A 16471-nucleotide genomic window follows, 5' to 3' on the forward strand; every position below is an offset into this window, starting at 1 on the left:
TGTCCTCCACCCCCACGTCTACAACACCACATTACCAGAATAGAAGACCAATACATATGTAGATTCTGAGATCCTGTTTATACAGAGGATCCGTACCTTAAAATGCTGCCAGAGGTGACCGTACCTTAAAATGGTGCCAGCGGAGTAAGATAATGCTAGGAATAATAGAAAAACCGTACATAAATACAAACAAGAGTATTCTTTAAAAAGCCCCTCATGGTAGCCTGTTAAAATTGAGCCTCATGCCTTTCTGTCTTATTGTGAGATAAAGCATCCCACAATGCAAAAGAGGAGGACAATGTGGAAAGAAAAGCAGCCAAAACAGCATTGGAACAAGCAACTTTAACTACTATGCTGCAACCTGCTTGCCCAAAATATCATAGTTAAAATGTTCATTTTGTAACAATAAAACTTTGTTAGCCACCCCATAAAATTGTTTTCTGAGAAGCTCACAACACAACATTAAATTAAAACACATCCAACAAAAACACAAAACACAACAAACAAATTACCACACACACACACTACATTTTGAAACATTTTTATTGAACAGAAAGATTCACTTTAAAATGTAAGGAACATATTATTCTCACATTCCTTGAAACAGGATTAAAGGAATGTGACTCACAACTATGATCATGTGAGTGGGTAGGAAGAGAGGGTCAGATTTGCGGAAACTGGGATGAGTCAAGTGCCACCTTTCAGGAAGTTTTGGCTTTTGTTTACAGTACTGTTGGTAGATTGAAGAGCAATCTCTGAAAACCTTTTGAATAATGGCAGGAAGCAATAAAGTCTTGTCTTGGAATGGACCAGGATCATTAAAGCCCTGTCTAAGGAAAATCCTGCTATTCTTTTCCTTTGGGGATACATCAGATTCCAATGCCACTCCAGTCCTAAAAGGCAGTGGTTTGCTGAGTGGTTTGTGGCCACCCACTTATCTAGAGGAGTGGCCTTCCCTGCCTCCTCAGACTTGCCAGGTTCTGGTTTCCAAAGCAAAGAACTCTGTCCAGCCTTCCCAGTTGGTCTAACATTCTGAGACTTGGTCCTCTATCTGTTGTTGGACTGCAGCTGTTGAATGCAATCACCTGAATAATATGAACATGTTCTGTTTTATGCAGATGTATACCAAAGCCGCAAGTTTGCTTAACCAGTTTTGAGAAGTTTGGATGTAACCAGTATGAATGTGTGCCCAGACAATTCAGTTGTGGTGACCAGTTACGAGATCCTGTTTGTGACACAGACAATATAGAATATAACAATCTGTGCACCCTGCACCAAAAAGGCAAAAGTGTATCGTACAAAGGTCCATGTCAGGTATGTCATTATTTTCCCCTCAGCATCTTTTTATGTTCATTTTTATTGTTGTAATGAAAGCCAGACATACTTAAATAGTTGTGTCTCTCAGACTCACCTCACATGCAGCGTTGGCCTGCTAATGAAATTCAATGAGGCAGCTATCTCAGCAATGAATTTGCTACCTCCGGCACCTGCCTCACCAACCCTGGCAAGGTTGGTGGGGCTTGAGCCAAGCTTGCTCTCATGTTTAGTATCTTCTATATGCAATTAAGGAAGTTTTAAAAGACACTCTAAAAAGGGGGTTTAGCTCTAGAGTCACTAATCTGGACTGCAGTTCCCAAATGGATTCTACTAGTCATTATGAAGCATAGCACAGTCTGCATGAGGGTCTTGGGAGCTAGAGTTTGTGTATGTCACTTCCCAAACTCTTCATCCAAACTCTAATTTTTTTAAAAAATAGTAGTAGTATTAGAAGCTTATAAGAGAAATCTCTATGGCATTATACAAGGTTTTTCTACATAAACGTCCTATTGATTTTAGATACCTTGTGAAAATAATACTGATGTGCATGTTGGTCACATGCACCCACAATGTATCTTGTAAGGTGTGAAGGACAATTTTTATTTATTTTGACATGGTGGGGAGCTGCAATTAGACCAGCTTGTACATGTGCTCAAAAAAGTGTGTTTGCCTTTCACACATTATGGGATACTTTGCAGGTACATTAAATAGGAGGCCTGTGTATGTTGGAAATCTCCAGCTGGACATGCTTCTCGGGCTGCCCTGTGGCACTCTTCCTGCCCCCAAAGCACCCATACTTGGCTGTGCTGCCCAGCTGCCCCCACGCTAGTGCTGGGCATCTTTTAAAGAGCTCCCACCATCCCTCTCCTACCCTGGGGCACTGCCTCCTGGTGGGGGGAGGGGTTGAGAATTCTAAACTGGAATTCCAACAGGGCACAGGCCTATTAAAGAATAATGGCATAACAAAGCAGCCCTCATTCTTTTCACTTGTATACAGGCTCTCATTTATATACCCTAAGTATTTTCGAGAATTTCTTCCCCTTCTTACAAATTGTATCTAAAAACTCAATAATTTTTGAAAATAACATCTGTATATCTCAATAAAAGATGCACACAACAGGAAGCAATTGAAGATATTCCCTTGCATATTTTGTCCCCCCCCCACCGTTGTCTCCTGAAGAGTAGTTGTGAGTAAAAAAGCAAAAACAGGCAAGCAGAAGCCCTGTGTGACATATTTGTTTGAATACTCTTTCACATGAAATACTGCTCACATATGCAAAATTAGCGTGTCAAAGAAAACACTGATATAGAGCCCTTTCCCTGGCATGCTTATTTTATGCAAGGAATATTTTATGTGGGAGAGCATCATCATTCAAACATTTGATTTCCCACCTGCACTCTAGAAGAGTACACCTTCAGCAACAGATACATCATGTTGAGATACTTCTGGTCCATTTTTTCTGAGGTTTTTTTTTGTTTTTAATGTTTGTACTTTCTTGAACCAGTATGTAGCCATGTTAAGAGGCCAACTTGGTTCCCTGTTGTATGTACACAAAGTAAAAAACAAAGATATGTATCTCTTTTGCATGCTAATGGATACATCACATATATTTGCTAATTTTGTAGTGTGTGGATGGGGTATGATGATTGACAGTCTACATTTGAAAGTCATTCAGTACACTGGAAAATGTTCTTAGGTTTCTTCCCTGCATCATGTGAGACTGTACTTTTAGACATTTTGTTGTTGTTGTTAAGAATATTTGTATAATGTGTTCCAACACAGAAGTTCTCCTAGAACTTATGGGGGGGGGGAATAAGATGGTTCCCTGTCCCAAAAAGGCTCATAATCTTAAAAAAACAAACCCATGAGGTAGACACCAGTAGCAGCCACATCAAAGGCAGTGTTTTGGGGATGGATAGAGACTATTACTTCCCCCTTGCTAAATATGAGAGAATCACTACTTAAAGGTGTGTCTTTCACCCATACAAAGGAACATAGGAAGCTGGCTTATACCAAGTCAGACCATCTAGATCAGTATTTACACTGATTGGAAGTGGCTCCCCAAGGTTTCAGACAGGAGTCTTTCCGTCCTACCTTGGAGAAGCCAAGGAGTGAACCTGGGACCCTCTGCATACACTCACCATAACATCATTTCTCTGTGGGTCTATCTCGGTGTTTTTCAACCACCAGTCCACAAGGCATTGGGTACTGGTCTGTGAGACATCACTAATAAATATCAAAACCCCCCCCCCACAAAAAAACCCACCAATTTCGGGCTGCCAGGGCCACCAGGAGCTCTGTGGAGCTCATTTCCAGGCAGCCCTCACTGCTGGATAACATTAGTTTCACTTTCTTGAAATGAACATTATCCAGCAGAGAAAAATAAGCTCCGGAGAACTGCCCAAAATTGTTTTTTGGGAGGTGCCTGGGGGTAGGGTGAGTGGGGGCGGGGCAACACCCTTACTGACTGCTGGTCCAGGAAACTGTGCATGAATAATGTATCGGTCCATGACTCCAAAAACGTTGAGAAACACTGGTCGATCTCATTTATTCTTCATTTCAGAATAGTCGCATTCACTTCTGTCAGGGTGAACAAGACTAACTCGCTCTTAGGTCAAGTTGCATTTTTTTTAAAAAGGATAGCATATTTGTGGTTTCTCAGTAATCTGTTATGTGTTTTAAAATGTGATTGTTTCTATGTTATTGACACTCAACCAGATTCAGTGTTCATTGAAAGTAATAATAGCATTATCTTATTCAAGCATATATTTGATTTCTCCGCTATTTGATCAGAACTAAGTACTGAAAGATAGTTGGGTAGTCTGGTATAGATTTTATCCACTTTGTTGGTGCCAGTTTTAGAAAGTGCACTCTGCAATTTGCAAATGTTTACTAACAACTCCTTTCATTTTCCCAGTCCTTTTGCAAATCAGTAGAGCTGGTGTGCGGCCAGAATGGTGAAACCTACAGCAATGTGTGTGCTGCCTATTCTGATCGTGTGGCTGTAGATTACCATGGACCTTGTCAAGCCGTAGGATCCCTTTCTGACTACAGTTCACAAGGAGAATGTCTGTCTGTCCAATGTTCTCTTTCAGCAATTGGATATAAGCCAGTTATTCCTCCAGGTGAGAATGCTGATCAGTGTTAATGCTCAACAGAAGTGTGAGAGAACAGCTGAACAATATTCATAGGCTCATTGAGCCATGATGAGAAAGCATTGTTTCAGATGTTCCATACATACATTAAAATTACTGATGGGAAACATGGGTTCAGTAACTCTCAAGTATGCATAGATCACAACTATGTGCTTTCTACTTGCAAATTGGGAAAGGCTGTGTGGGTGCAGAGACCTATTTTCAGTGGCATCTTCCTTTCCTCCTATGTCTTTCACTGTGGAAGAAATCTGAACTGACATATGGTGATGGTAATCTTTCCACAATAATGTGTAAACTTCGTGGCTCAAGTACAGTTCAGCCTCGAGTCAGATATAAAGAGAGTGCAAATTATGTAAACCAATACCATGTAAGTATCAACTGTATACTACTGCAATGGAGTCGATCTCTCACTGACTTTTACTTAAAGATTTTAGAAAAGTGAGTGACAGCTCACACAGAGTAATGCTGGAGATTCTCAACTACCCATACTGCTGCAGGTGTCTAAAGTGATGCTTGCCATGTTGTACAAGAGCGCTCTTAAGCTAATACCTAAAATTGCAGAAACGCAGTTGTATGACACTACTTCCATTGGAACACACCACAGACATTGCTTTAGACACAGCAGCACGGGCAGTTGAGGACTGCCCACGTTATGTTACATGGGATATCAGCCAGTATTTGTAAAATAAATTGTCTATTTTTCCTCTTCACACAATAGAGAAATAATTTATGGAATTATGACCACTAGCTTAGATGGCTCTAAAAGGCAATTAGTTCTTTTCTCCATGAATTTGTCTGTCATTCGCTATTAGCGATGATGGTTATACCGATGTTAAGAGACAGCGTGTGGTTTAATTCCAGTTGCTAGAGCAGAGGGTAATAGCAGGGAAGGATTTTGTACCTGTTTGTGGGATTCTCCAAAGCATCTGGTTGGCCACTGTCTTGATTCATATATCACATTCTTTTTTGCACCTAATGAGATCTATGCCTGTGCAGAACCTCAGTTGGAACACTCTAGAGCTAAGCATCAAGAGTTTTGGTATGAGCCACACTTCATGGGGTGAGTGTGCATGTCCAAACGGGCGTGGCCCTGCCTCCTCACACAGTTCTTCAACCACTACATCAGAAGTGGCATTGAGAGGGACGGGTTTCTGTTAGCATCGCTTACTGCCAAGTGACTTCGACTTCTTCCTCCTCACTCTGAATTTCCTCCCCCTCCCCCTTTATTTGTCAGTTCTTCCAAGTCATCTTACAAAAAAATTATTTCAAGTGTCCACTCCCCAAAGGGCTCACAATTTAAAAAGAAACATAAGACAGACTTATTTCAAGTGTCCACTCTGCCACCTTGCTGCTGTTTCCCTTGGCAGTGGCCACAGGCATAAGCCTTTGAAAAAATATTTTTTTAAATGCAAGATGTGTAGAGGAAAGCTCCCTGCCAGAGATGATCATGATGATTGCCTTCTCTGCCTTGGAGAAAAGCACAAGATGGAAGTCTGAGCATTGCCCAAAATTCACCAAACAGGCAAGATGCAACAGATCATCTAAACTTTGCACTGTAACTTGGGAGAAAGCACCGCAGGCTTTGACTCAGATTCAAAGCATTATAGTCAAATCCCTTTAGAAAGTGTTGATTGTGTGTGTCATTCTGCTAGTGTTGCCAGACCTGTCTGCAGTCTCTCTAATGGTGGTGTTAGGAAGCGGAGACTCTAGAGTGCCCCAGCCCTTCAACCCCACTCTGACTTCTCTGGCCTCTACATGCACTCAGACCAACCCTTCGGTTCCATCCCCACACCAGTGTTGACACAAGAAGCACAAACCATTGTCACCAATTGGAGACACACACACACACACGCCCTTTAAGATTCCAAAGAAACAAAAATCTGCTAGGTAAGTTTTCTTGGCTGCAAGGAAAGGAGAAGAAGCCTCTTCAGAATTCTCAGAAATCCCCACACCTACAGGCAGCCAGTACACTTGTCCCATTAGCCTATCCTCTCCAATTACAATGGTCACTTAAGCCAGTGGGGCTGAATGCTGCTGTTCGGGACTTTGCCTTGGATGTCAGCCAGCTCGTTAGATCAGCTAGATCACATCTTTCTCAGTTGATATAGGAAGCGACCCACAACCTCCTCCTACTGCTCCAGAGAGGCAGATTTTATGCTAATTAGAAGCTTTTTTAGTTGCTGGAGGAGAGAGCCCCCTTCAGTTTCATTCCTTGCTTGCTCCAGTGACAACTCTCATTCAGTTCTCTTCCTTGTGTGCCTTGTCTATGGTAAAACCTCTCTCTTCCCTTCTTTGCTCCTTCACCCTTTTCTTTTCCTGTAAGAGGAGTTATTTGTTTTTTCCCTTTCCCCCCTCTATCTTAAAAAGTGTGTGTGTGTGTGTGTGTGTGTGTGTGTGTGTGTGTGTTTTCCAGGAAGCCTAAGTACTCAAATAATCCTCAGTGCAATCTAAACAGCCAAAAAAGGCCCCCACAAGGGGACATCGGGCCATGGACCAATAATTGCCCTCTTGAGAGACACCAACAATCAGTTGTGATCCTTCTGCTCCATGGCCCCAGAGAGTATGCTTTAACCTCCTCCCAAGCCCGGGCTCACCTTTGCCAGTGGCTGTTCAGAATGCTTCCAGGCAGCTGCAGGACTCTGACTCTCCGTGGCGAAGTGTCCCAGAGGACAGAGACTTACAAACATAGCCAACTCTTTGCTCTTTCCCTCGCTGGCTTCACTCTCTGCAGGACAGAGGCTGCCAATGCTTTGCTTTCTTCATCTCCCCTCCCATTCCTCTGAGGAAGAGTGGCCTGAGCAGGCAGCAGCCCCACCAGGCAAGCTGCTCATGACCACTCACCCAAACCACTCACAAATGCCCTGGAAAGAGGGAGCTCTCTGCCAGGTTCAGCATCACGAGTGTGGAGGAACTGGCTATTTCACAGGGCACTTCATTTAAACACCCAGCTGCTTATTATGATATGACCGTGGAATGCAGACATCCTCAGCAGTACTTGTTCTGCCAGACACTCCACAGGACCCAGCTTGTGACCATCCACTATCTCCGAATCAATGCCACTACTTCCCATTTGCATTGGGCCCCTATCACGTGCTGCACCAGAAGTCCCACACATTTAGACGCATGGACTATGACAACTGGAGCAACTCCAGGCACTACCACCTCTCACCATCAAAAGACCACTACTTCCATTCCTGGTCTTGTACCCATCGTAGGGACTGCTCTCTCATCACCAATGCAACACTGGGTGATGAGACAGCAGTCACCTTCCTCCCACCATCACTGTAGCTACCCAGAATATCAGCCTTATCATAACCTTTCCCATTAGGCCCCATGACTCAGCCCTCACAAGCTATGAGGCCCCACTTCCTTCTGGTGGCTCCTCCACCAATGACCCTATAGGCCACATGCTAAGACTCTGCACCTGCAGTAACTTTACTAGCTCTGTCACATCTTCTGTTCACTACCATTGTGCCATTCCTTACTATATGACAATATGGATCTGAACCTCCCTCTCTACCACACTCAGCCAGATGCCATGTGTGATGCCTTATCTAACTTGACTCTGTCAGATGTTCCTCTTGCCCTGACATAAGGCATTGCTTCAGGATTTTCATCGCCAGAACTTGTTAGTGACCCGAGATTTGCATCTCCTATGAAAGGCCTACTGTATGCCTATAGGTCCAACAGCCTCCATCTCCTATTAAACACCTGGTCTTCCAGTTGGTTGAAATGGACATGCATGTATCTGTAGCACTCCCAATGCTCCCTGCTCTCTTAGTGTTGCTAAAAACTCCTGAGATGAGCCATTCATGGTCCCTTCTACATCACTTCATCTCAAGAACATGTACTGTATAAGACCATTAGATCCAAAGATCTAAAGAGGATCACTCTTTTCTTTTCTGACACTCCACCTCTAACTCAGTTGTGGTCAAAGTGGCCCAGTCCCATAATTGGCCAAAATCTCTCTCTAGCCCCACATATTATAAAGGCTGCAAACTGGATTCCACGAGGAACAAGTTCTATTCCACAGCAGTTTTCAATTTATGATCATGAGTTACCAAGCTTGCATGTCTTCATATTAATCTTTCTGTAATGGGAAAAAAGCAGATCTCTCTCTCTCAACGCTCCCAGAACAAGCTCTAGTCCAGGGCTCCACAACTTTGGCCATCCAGCTGTTGTTGGAAGACAACTCCCAGAAACCCCATCCACAGCAGCCAATACTCAGATGATGAGATGACGAAAGCATTGTTTTCTCTAAGCTGAGCACCTTTGCAGTCAATTCTACCACCCACCCCCCGCTCAGCTGATTCTAGTCCCTGCACAGTCCCTATGAAGGTGGAAGGAGATTGGCACAGCAGCAGTAGCACAGTAGCGAGATAGGCAGTAGTAAGATTTAAAAAGGGTTAATGTCTGCCTTAGACCTGCTCTCTTCTAGCATGAGCAGCAGCCTAACTGAGCTGCATTCTTCTGCAGCACTTGAATGTAAATGCAAAGCGTGGGGAGGAGCTGAATGGGAAGTGGATGAACGCTCTCAAGGGAAGTAGAACAGAAAAGCCCCAATGCTTATATTTATTTTATTTGATTTGTTCCCCTTGCTTAAGACACTTGGTTTCTCTTCCCCCAACCTTTATCGGACGTGTGTGCGCAAAATGTGAGAGAAGTCCTCCCACTTGAAAATTTCTATTGATTATTGTCTGTGTTTCTTTCCTCCCAGGCTGTGTGTGCCTGTTTACATTTGAAAGGCAGTTTCCTTGTGTGTTTTCTTCCACCCCCACACCCCCTTCCCTGGTTTGGAACTTGTGTGTGTGTGCATGTGTGTGTGAGAGAGAGATTTACCATGTGCCGGCTGTTTAGTAAAGTTTGAAGACATCAAACTGCTTATAGTTCTAATCTGGTGGGCTTTTTTTTGTTTGCCTTATATGTATTATTAAAATATTTTTATGCTGCCTTTTTTAGCAACAAAGTTCTCAGAATGGCTTAAATAGCAAAATATGAGAAAATGGTTCTTTTGCAACATGTTTCTCCTTATAATAAATATCTATTTTGCTTTGTGCTTGTAACAGTAGTTCACATATAAATAATTTACTTAAATCAAAATCAAATCAAAAATAAATAATATTGTATTTTTAATACACTTGTAATGGACTAAAATCCCCCCAACTTCTTGAAAGTGGCTTCCAAATTGCTAAAATTAATATTAAGCACTTTCCTCTCCCCCACCAAAAGTCTATTTTTATGCATTTGCTTCATCACAGGAAACTCATTTGAAAAGCCCTTGAAATGCATGCATGTTTTTAAATCCTAAAAAATTGGGGTAACTCCATATATGACATTCTGCTGCCCTGCGAAGCAAACCTGTGGGGAGGAGAGTGTTGGATACCTTTAGAGAGCATGAAAGGGTTTAATTATGAAAATGTGGGGAGGTTGTGGGCCCCAGGGAGGCCCTTTCAACCCAAGCCCTGGATTCAAACCACAGTGCTTGCACACAGAAGGTGCCAAGTTCCCTCCTTAATAGGACAAGATTTTTTTTTTTTTTTAAACCAACCAAGGGCTGAGAGAGATTCCTGCCTGCAGCCTTGGAGAAGCCGCTGCCAGTCTGTGAAGACAATACTGAGCTAGGTGGACCAAGGGTCTGACTCAGTATATGGCAGCTTCCTATATTCCTATTTTTATCTATCTTTTAAATTTCTGATATTATTACCTGCTGTGAAGGTTCGTATCAGCTCCAAGGGATGGGACACAAATGTACAAATTAATAAATGTAAGTTAAGGCCCTTATTTAACACTCTGACTTTTGCAAGCAGCTAGTTTGGTTAATCAAAGGCATGTGTTAGCTCCGATCTCCAGGATATTTGGAAGGAAATGGGAAGCCTACTGCAACTAACTATCCAATTGTAGGGGCAGCTAATACTTAGGCAATAAACATTTTATAGATAAGAGCAAGAAAGCAATGATGAACTCAAATTTAAATAAAACTTAGACAAGTCTTTTTATTATTTTATGGGCCACTTTTAACCACCAATGGCTAATACAATTGCTATTAAAATAGAAGACACATACATTTCCTTCCATATTTGTGGTGTGTGTGTGTGTGTGTGTGTGTGTGTGTGTTGTATCCATAGTGGCACATAATCGTGCACATGTGCACACTGCCTTGATACTGCTGCCCAGAACAAAACTCATTCCGCTCACTGATGGAAAAAAATAGAGGGAACATTGGATGGGAGCTGTAGTCTATCAGATGGAGGGCCAAAGTTGTGCATCCCTGTTCTAATCAAACATACATGGAAGTATGCATTGGTAAGATCTACGGATGAGAACCACTGTAGATGAGGGAGAGAATGGTGGGAATTGAGACCATACAAAAATGTATGTGGGAAATGCAGGTATTGATGTCTCTGAGGTCCAGGATAGGAAGGACAGCCCATTTCAGAATGATGAAAGAGTGAGAATAGAAGCCTTGGTTGGCTTTTGATTGTGAGAAAGGTTTGATCATACCCTTGAGTAATAAAATGCTAATTTTGTTGAGGAGGGCAGCCATGGAGAATGTACTCCCTCTGGTGTTGTGAGGGGGAAAGATATGAAATTCTGTGGCATAGCTGAAGCACATGACATTGTTATCTGAGGTGATGGCTTGTCAAGCTGGAGAATTGAACAGAAGGGAGGAGCAGGCATATCATGTCCATTTGGTGAGGAGGGCTTGGAACCAGAGATGATGGGCAGCAAAAAGGAGAATTGTTTACTAAAAGAAGATGTGAAGGAGGATCAAAAGGAATGGCTGGCGACTGTTGTGTATTTCAGGTTACAGTTAAGCAACCTGTTCTTCCTGATCCAAGAAACACTTGTGTGTTCCTTCTCCCCTTGCATGCCCAGCTTCATACAAGACTTCCTAATTTATCAAATCAGTTTATCTCAATTTCTGAACCAGGACACTGTGACTTGAATGCTCCCTACAGGGCAGTTTTTGCAAATTAGGTTCAAATTGTGGTTTGTACTCCTGATGTGTAAGGAGCACCCAAGCCAGTTTCCCATTTCAGATGTCACAGAAAACGCTGGTGTGACCAGCCAGGATGCCTTGTACTAAGGCTGGCATGAGAGGGGAGGTGCAGACATGTTGTGCATTTCCAATCCATGGTGTAGATTGGGAATACAATGCGGCTATTCTCACGACCGCTCGAAAGCGGGCTAAGGAAGCCCAGCCCACTTTCGAGCGGTTGTGGCGGCTAGCCCACCTAAATACTCCTCCCCTAAAATGAGGTTAGTGGAATGAGTGCTCCATTAACCCCATTGCTGTGATCGTGAGTCGCCACAGCGCAGCTCCATGCCACGGTGACTCATGAGGAGACCCCTGACTGGGAGGCTAAAATAAGCCTCCCGACATTGGAGGTCTCCCCAGAATGCCCCACGCACTCGTGGGGGGCATTCAGGGACTTCCAGGGGTCAGGTGACCCCTGCAGCCCCAACCATCTCCATGACGGAGCCGGTAATCATGTGGGCAGCTGATCCAGCCACCCAGGCCTAGCCCCCTAATTGTCTGTGGGGAGAGCGGGCTTGACCCTATTAGGGTCTACACACCAATCGTGTGTAGAGCCTCCTTGTCTGAACCAGAACCATTGTGTGAAACAGGATGATAGACTAGATAGATATTTGATGTGATCCAGCAGAGCACTTCTTATTTCCTTTCAGGGCATTCGTACTTTACTCACAATGTGAACCATAAAGTCATAAGTGCCTTTTACAAATATCTGTGGTTTCTGTTTGGTACAGGAGCTTGCTGTCCACTGTATGCTGGAATGCTAAGAGTCTTATATGATAAAGAAAAGCTGGATACCTTTGCCAGGGTGAGTAGCTCAACTTCCTTATAAAAACTGTTACAGCATTTTGGCTGCAATCCGGTACGTAGTGATGTATATGCAAGTAGTCAATGAAATTTAAAACAATGTATTGGGAAATGAATATAAACATTTTTTTTACAACTAGTACTATGCACTTCAATTATAGTACGGAAGTTTTTACCACTTAACAAATTTGTTTTTAGATGGAGAATTTATCATTTTCTAGCCTGCTATTAACCTTTCACTTCTTTAATGCAGAAATACAATTTTGCAGAATGTTATAAATAGAGTTTATCTTACAGATAACCAACAAAAGGCCAATAACTGTGCTTGAAATACTTCAAAAAATCCGCCTTCATGTTTCTGTGCCACAGTGTGATGTATTTGGATACTTCAGCATAGAATCTGAAATTGTGATTCTTATCATACCTGTAGATCAAACCCCCAAGCCTCTTCAGGTATGATTTAAGCAGCAATTCTTTACATGTAGTTTTATTTACTGTGTTTAGTTCCTACTGAACATTGATGAAATGTTGCAAATGAACATAGTAAGGTTATGTTCCTTGGTGTGTATACTGGCTCAGATTATATTTTTAACAAGAAGTTCTAGTAAGAACTGATCTGCCTACTTTCCTTTCAGTATAATCTAAATTTATCATTACCAACTTCCTCCTCAAACATTCACACATTAACCATCTTGAATTGGGGTTTGAATTGGGATGAATTGGGACCAGTCAATCTCGGACTATCCAAATTGGGCTGGTTCGATTCGAATCATGGCTCAAATTGAGCCGGCTCGCACATCCTGGCTGAACGCAGGACAACAGTTCAGTAGCTGCAGTAGGAGCAGGCAAGCCAATCAATACACTCAAGGTCATACATCAGGAGGTTAAGCAGTAAAGAGCACAGTGCTGAAAAGAGTTCAACTATCATGCCCAGGAGCTGGGCCTGGATAATGAGATCAATTTCCCCCCATTATATTGAGAATGCCATATCAAGATCTTCTTGTACTGTTCCTTTGAGAAATTTTACATTGATCCATTTCCAGGAACCCCACCCCCCGCCCAGGAACAACATACATTGTGTTGATATTAACAAACTATTGTCCATGGTTTAAAAAAACCAACAACCCCCTTTTGTCCATGTTGAGAACAAACCCATGGTTTCAGAGGCAAGACAAAGTGGTCCGAATGTCCTTCTGCTCTTAACTCTTGGGTGAGGAACAGATTAGAATGTCATCAAAACAAGTGTACTGGTAAATACTTAGCAGTCTTGGGTGCATCTCCAGGGCAACAGATGAAACTTGATGAACACTATGGGTGCCAAAGTGTAACCAAATGGTAATACCCTGTGCTAGAAGAGTAGATAATGATATGAGAAGTGAAGTTACCTCTTGTGGATGACTCTGATTGAGACATCTCAAATACATCTGAGAAAAGTTGATGGAGGGCAGTAAGTCTTATTTACTTATGTGTGCGTGTGCTATATGATGTATCTTGATGTTCCATCCTAGTGCTTCCTTTGGAGGAATTCATTACAGATCTAGCCCTCACAACTTAATTTTTCTTAGGAAATGAAGAAAAAAATGTAATGCACTTCAAAGCCCTTTTTGGTACCATAGACCAGTTCTGTAGCTTGTAGCAGATTATCTAGCAAATACTGAATCACTTGCATTTCGGTTGGTTCTTGTCAAGATGCCTGGATTTTGGAAGACACTAAGCTTGTTCAATGATGTCTTTCAAACCCTTGATAAATTTTCTCCTTATACCCAGACAGCAACCAGTTGCTAGAGTGCCACATGAAATGACTGCCTTGTATTAGGTGGAAAGTTTTCCCTTCTGAAGGATGAAGCGGAACCTGAGCAAGATTGTGGTGCTTGTTTGCTAGATGCTTTGGGGTGGCACTACTTGGACTTGGATCCATTGAACTTGCTTAGAGCAGGCCTACACAACATAAGGCCGGGGACTGGATCTGGCCTTTGGGGACTTTTCTGCTGGCCCACAAGTAGGAATATCCTATAGCAACAGCAGGACAGGCAGAGAGCCATAAGAGCTTCTGTCCTGTCCTGCTGATGAACAGCAGTGGCTCAGTGCAGTTGGCCACTTGAGACCAGAAGTCCCCTGACCCTGATCTACTAGACCAGGGGTGTCAAACTCAAATCGTGGTGGGCCAGATTTGATTCCAATGCACCCCTGGGCGGCTGCACATAGCCTTGCACCCGCCTCATGCCACCTTCTGTCTCCCTCCTCCTCCACTCTCTTTCTTTCACTTTTTCCCCTCTCCCTCCTTCTCTAGTCCTGCCATTTAAATTGGCTGAGTGCACTATTTTTTACACCAGAATATGCTCGGGGGGAGGTTAAATTTTTGTTTGTGTCTTTAGAAGATATACTTTTTTATTTATTTATTTATTTATTTATTTATTCATTCATTCATTCATTCATTCATTCATTCATTCAATTTCTTTACCGCCCTTCCAAAAATGGCTCAGGGCGGTTTACATAGAGAAACAATACATAAATAAGATGGATTCCTGTCCCCAAAGGGCTCACAATCTAAAAAGAAACATGATAGACACCAGCAACAGTCACTGGAGGTACTGTGCTGGGGTGGATAGGGTGAGTTACTCTCCCCCCTGCCAAATAAAGAGAACCACCACATTAAAAGGTGCCTCTTTGCCAAGTTAGCAGGGGTCACTTCCCAATGACCTTCAGTTACCTCCAAGTTGTACACTGCTATTTTATTTTGTGCAATTTCAAGATTTTCAACAAATCTTTCTGTATTATTTCCAGTAGTTCACAAGAGTATTTTTACCTCCAAATAATACATTATGCTTTGTAGCATTACATTTCATTCAGTTACTGTTACTCCAATTGAGAAGATAATTTACTGTAGGTCCATATGATCTTTAGATCCTTCCTGGTCTATTTTTGTGTGTGTTTGGTACTCTGGACATTTTAGCAACAAGCTCTGACTTCCCTCCCCCAATTTGCTGATGGAAATATTGAATAAAAATAAGTTCCAAAAATGATCTCTAAAAAAACTCACTAGTTATTTCCCATTTTGAATGTTTGCCTTTTTAGAATTGGCCTTTGCCAGCTTTCCCTCTAGCCAGCTAGTTTCCTTCTTTCACATTAACTACCTGACTTCAATGGCTGGAGGAAAGGAAGAAATCGGTTTGGCTGAGCCCCTCTGCCAGAGCAACAGCTGTCCTGCAAGTGCCCACCATTTCAACATGACAGCTTCAGAGCGCAATGAGGCAGCGGAGGGCAAATACTCAGGCCAAATGGCTGGCTGGTCTTGGCCGCCACCACATTTCTCCTCCTCACTGCTGGTGCTTTTCTCTCCCACCCTGCCTTGCCACTCTCCGAAGCAGAGGCCAGCAGACTGGGAGTGCAGTGAGGCAACAAAGCAGGGGGAAAGTGCAGGAGAGGGAATCAGTGGCTTGTCGGCTGATTGTAATCCGTGGCTGATTGTAATCTGTCATATTGTGTTTTAGCATTGTTTTATTGACGTGTTGAGTATGTTTGTTGCTATTTTTGCTGGCCAATGGCCGTAATAAAACTGATGATGATGGCTTGTCGGGGGCTGGATTGCTGAGCTCCACAGGCCAGACCCGGCACTGCTAGACTATCCCTCTTTCCTTTCATTTTCCTGCCTGATTCCAAACTTCTGCCCCCTCACTATTTAATTACCGTTAACATAATAATTAATGTGCTTAAAATTGACCTTGGCCATTGCACACTTTTGAGACATAGGCTTGTGGTCGTTTTCCCTGGAAGTAAGTCCAAGTAAGTCTTGGCTTTAATCCTCACAGCTGGTTCCAATGGCTGTCCAAAGAGTTTAGAGTCTGCATAAGAGGTGAACCTGATATCCCAGGTTCACAGCCACGTGCTTCCTCTGGCTACCACACTGGCTACATGGCCTTGAATTCAGACTGGCAACATGTGATGAAAAGTCACCTAGGAGAGCTTCTGACAGAGACATTCTTCTTAGACTAACTTTTAGCTATTTGGAAGCTCTCCTACCCACAGTTAACTGCTTGGGGCGGGGGGGAAACCACAATTAATAATTGAGACATGAAAAGCAGATACTGAAGACTCAAAAACCTCTGTAGAGTGCAGCTGTCTCCAGTTTGTTGTAGTGATTTTTAGGCTCACTGC

At 42.8% G+C, this 16471-nt stretch overlaps 1 protein-coding gene across 6 annotated transcripts in view; it reads left to right on the forward strand.

Annotated features, from left to right (window-relative positions):
- The window catches only part of RECK (reversion inducing cysteine rich protein with kazal motifs), a 95586-nt gene that overhangs the window by 74880 nt on the left and 4235 nt on the right, over positions 1–16471 (forward strand). For 5 of the 6 annotated variants that reach the window (XM_053263467.1, XM_053263462.1, XM_053263464.1 and 2 more), the window contains 4 exons: positions 1119–1314; positions 4236–4443; positions 12244–12317; positions 12614–12769. In XM_053263467.1, the coding sequence (XP_053119442.1) occupies positions 1119–1314; positions 4236–4443; positions 12244–12317; positions 12614–12769 (634 nt within the window). Of the gene's footprint in view, positions 1–1118; positions 1315–4235; positions 4444–12243; positions 12318–12613; positions 12770–16471 lie in introns of those variants that run through there. The other variant, XM_053263466.1, reaches the window with a different exon arrangement.

Source organism: Hemicordylus capensis, chromosome 6, assembly GCF_027244095.1.
Source record: "Hemicordylus capensis ecotype Gifberg chromosome 6, rHemCap1.1.pri, whole genome shotgun sequence".
Taxonomy (NCBI): Eukaryota; Metazoa; Chordata; class Lepidosauria; order Squamata; family Cordylidae; genus Hemicordylus; species Hemicordylus capensis.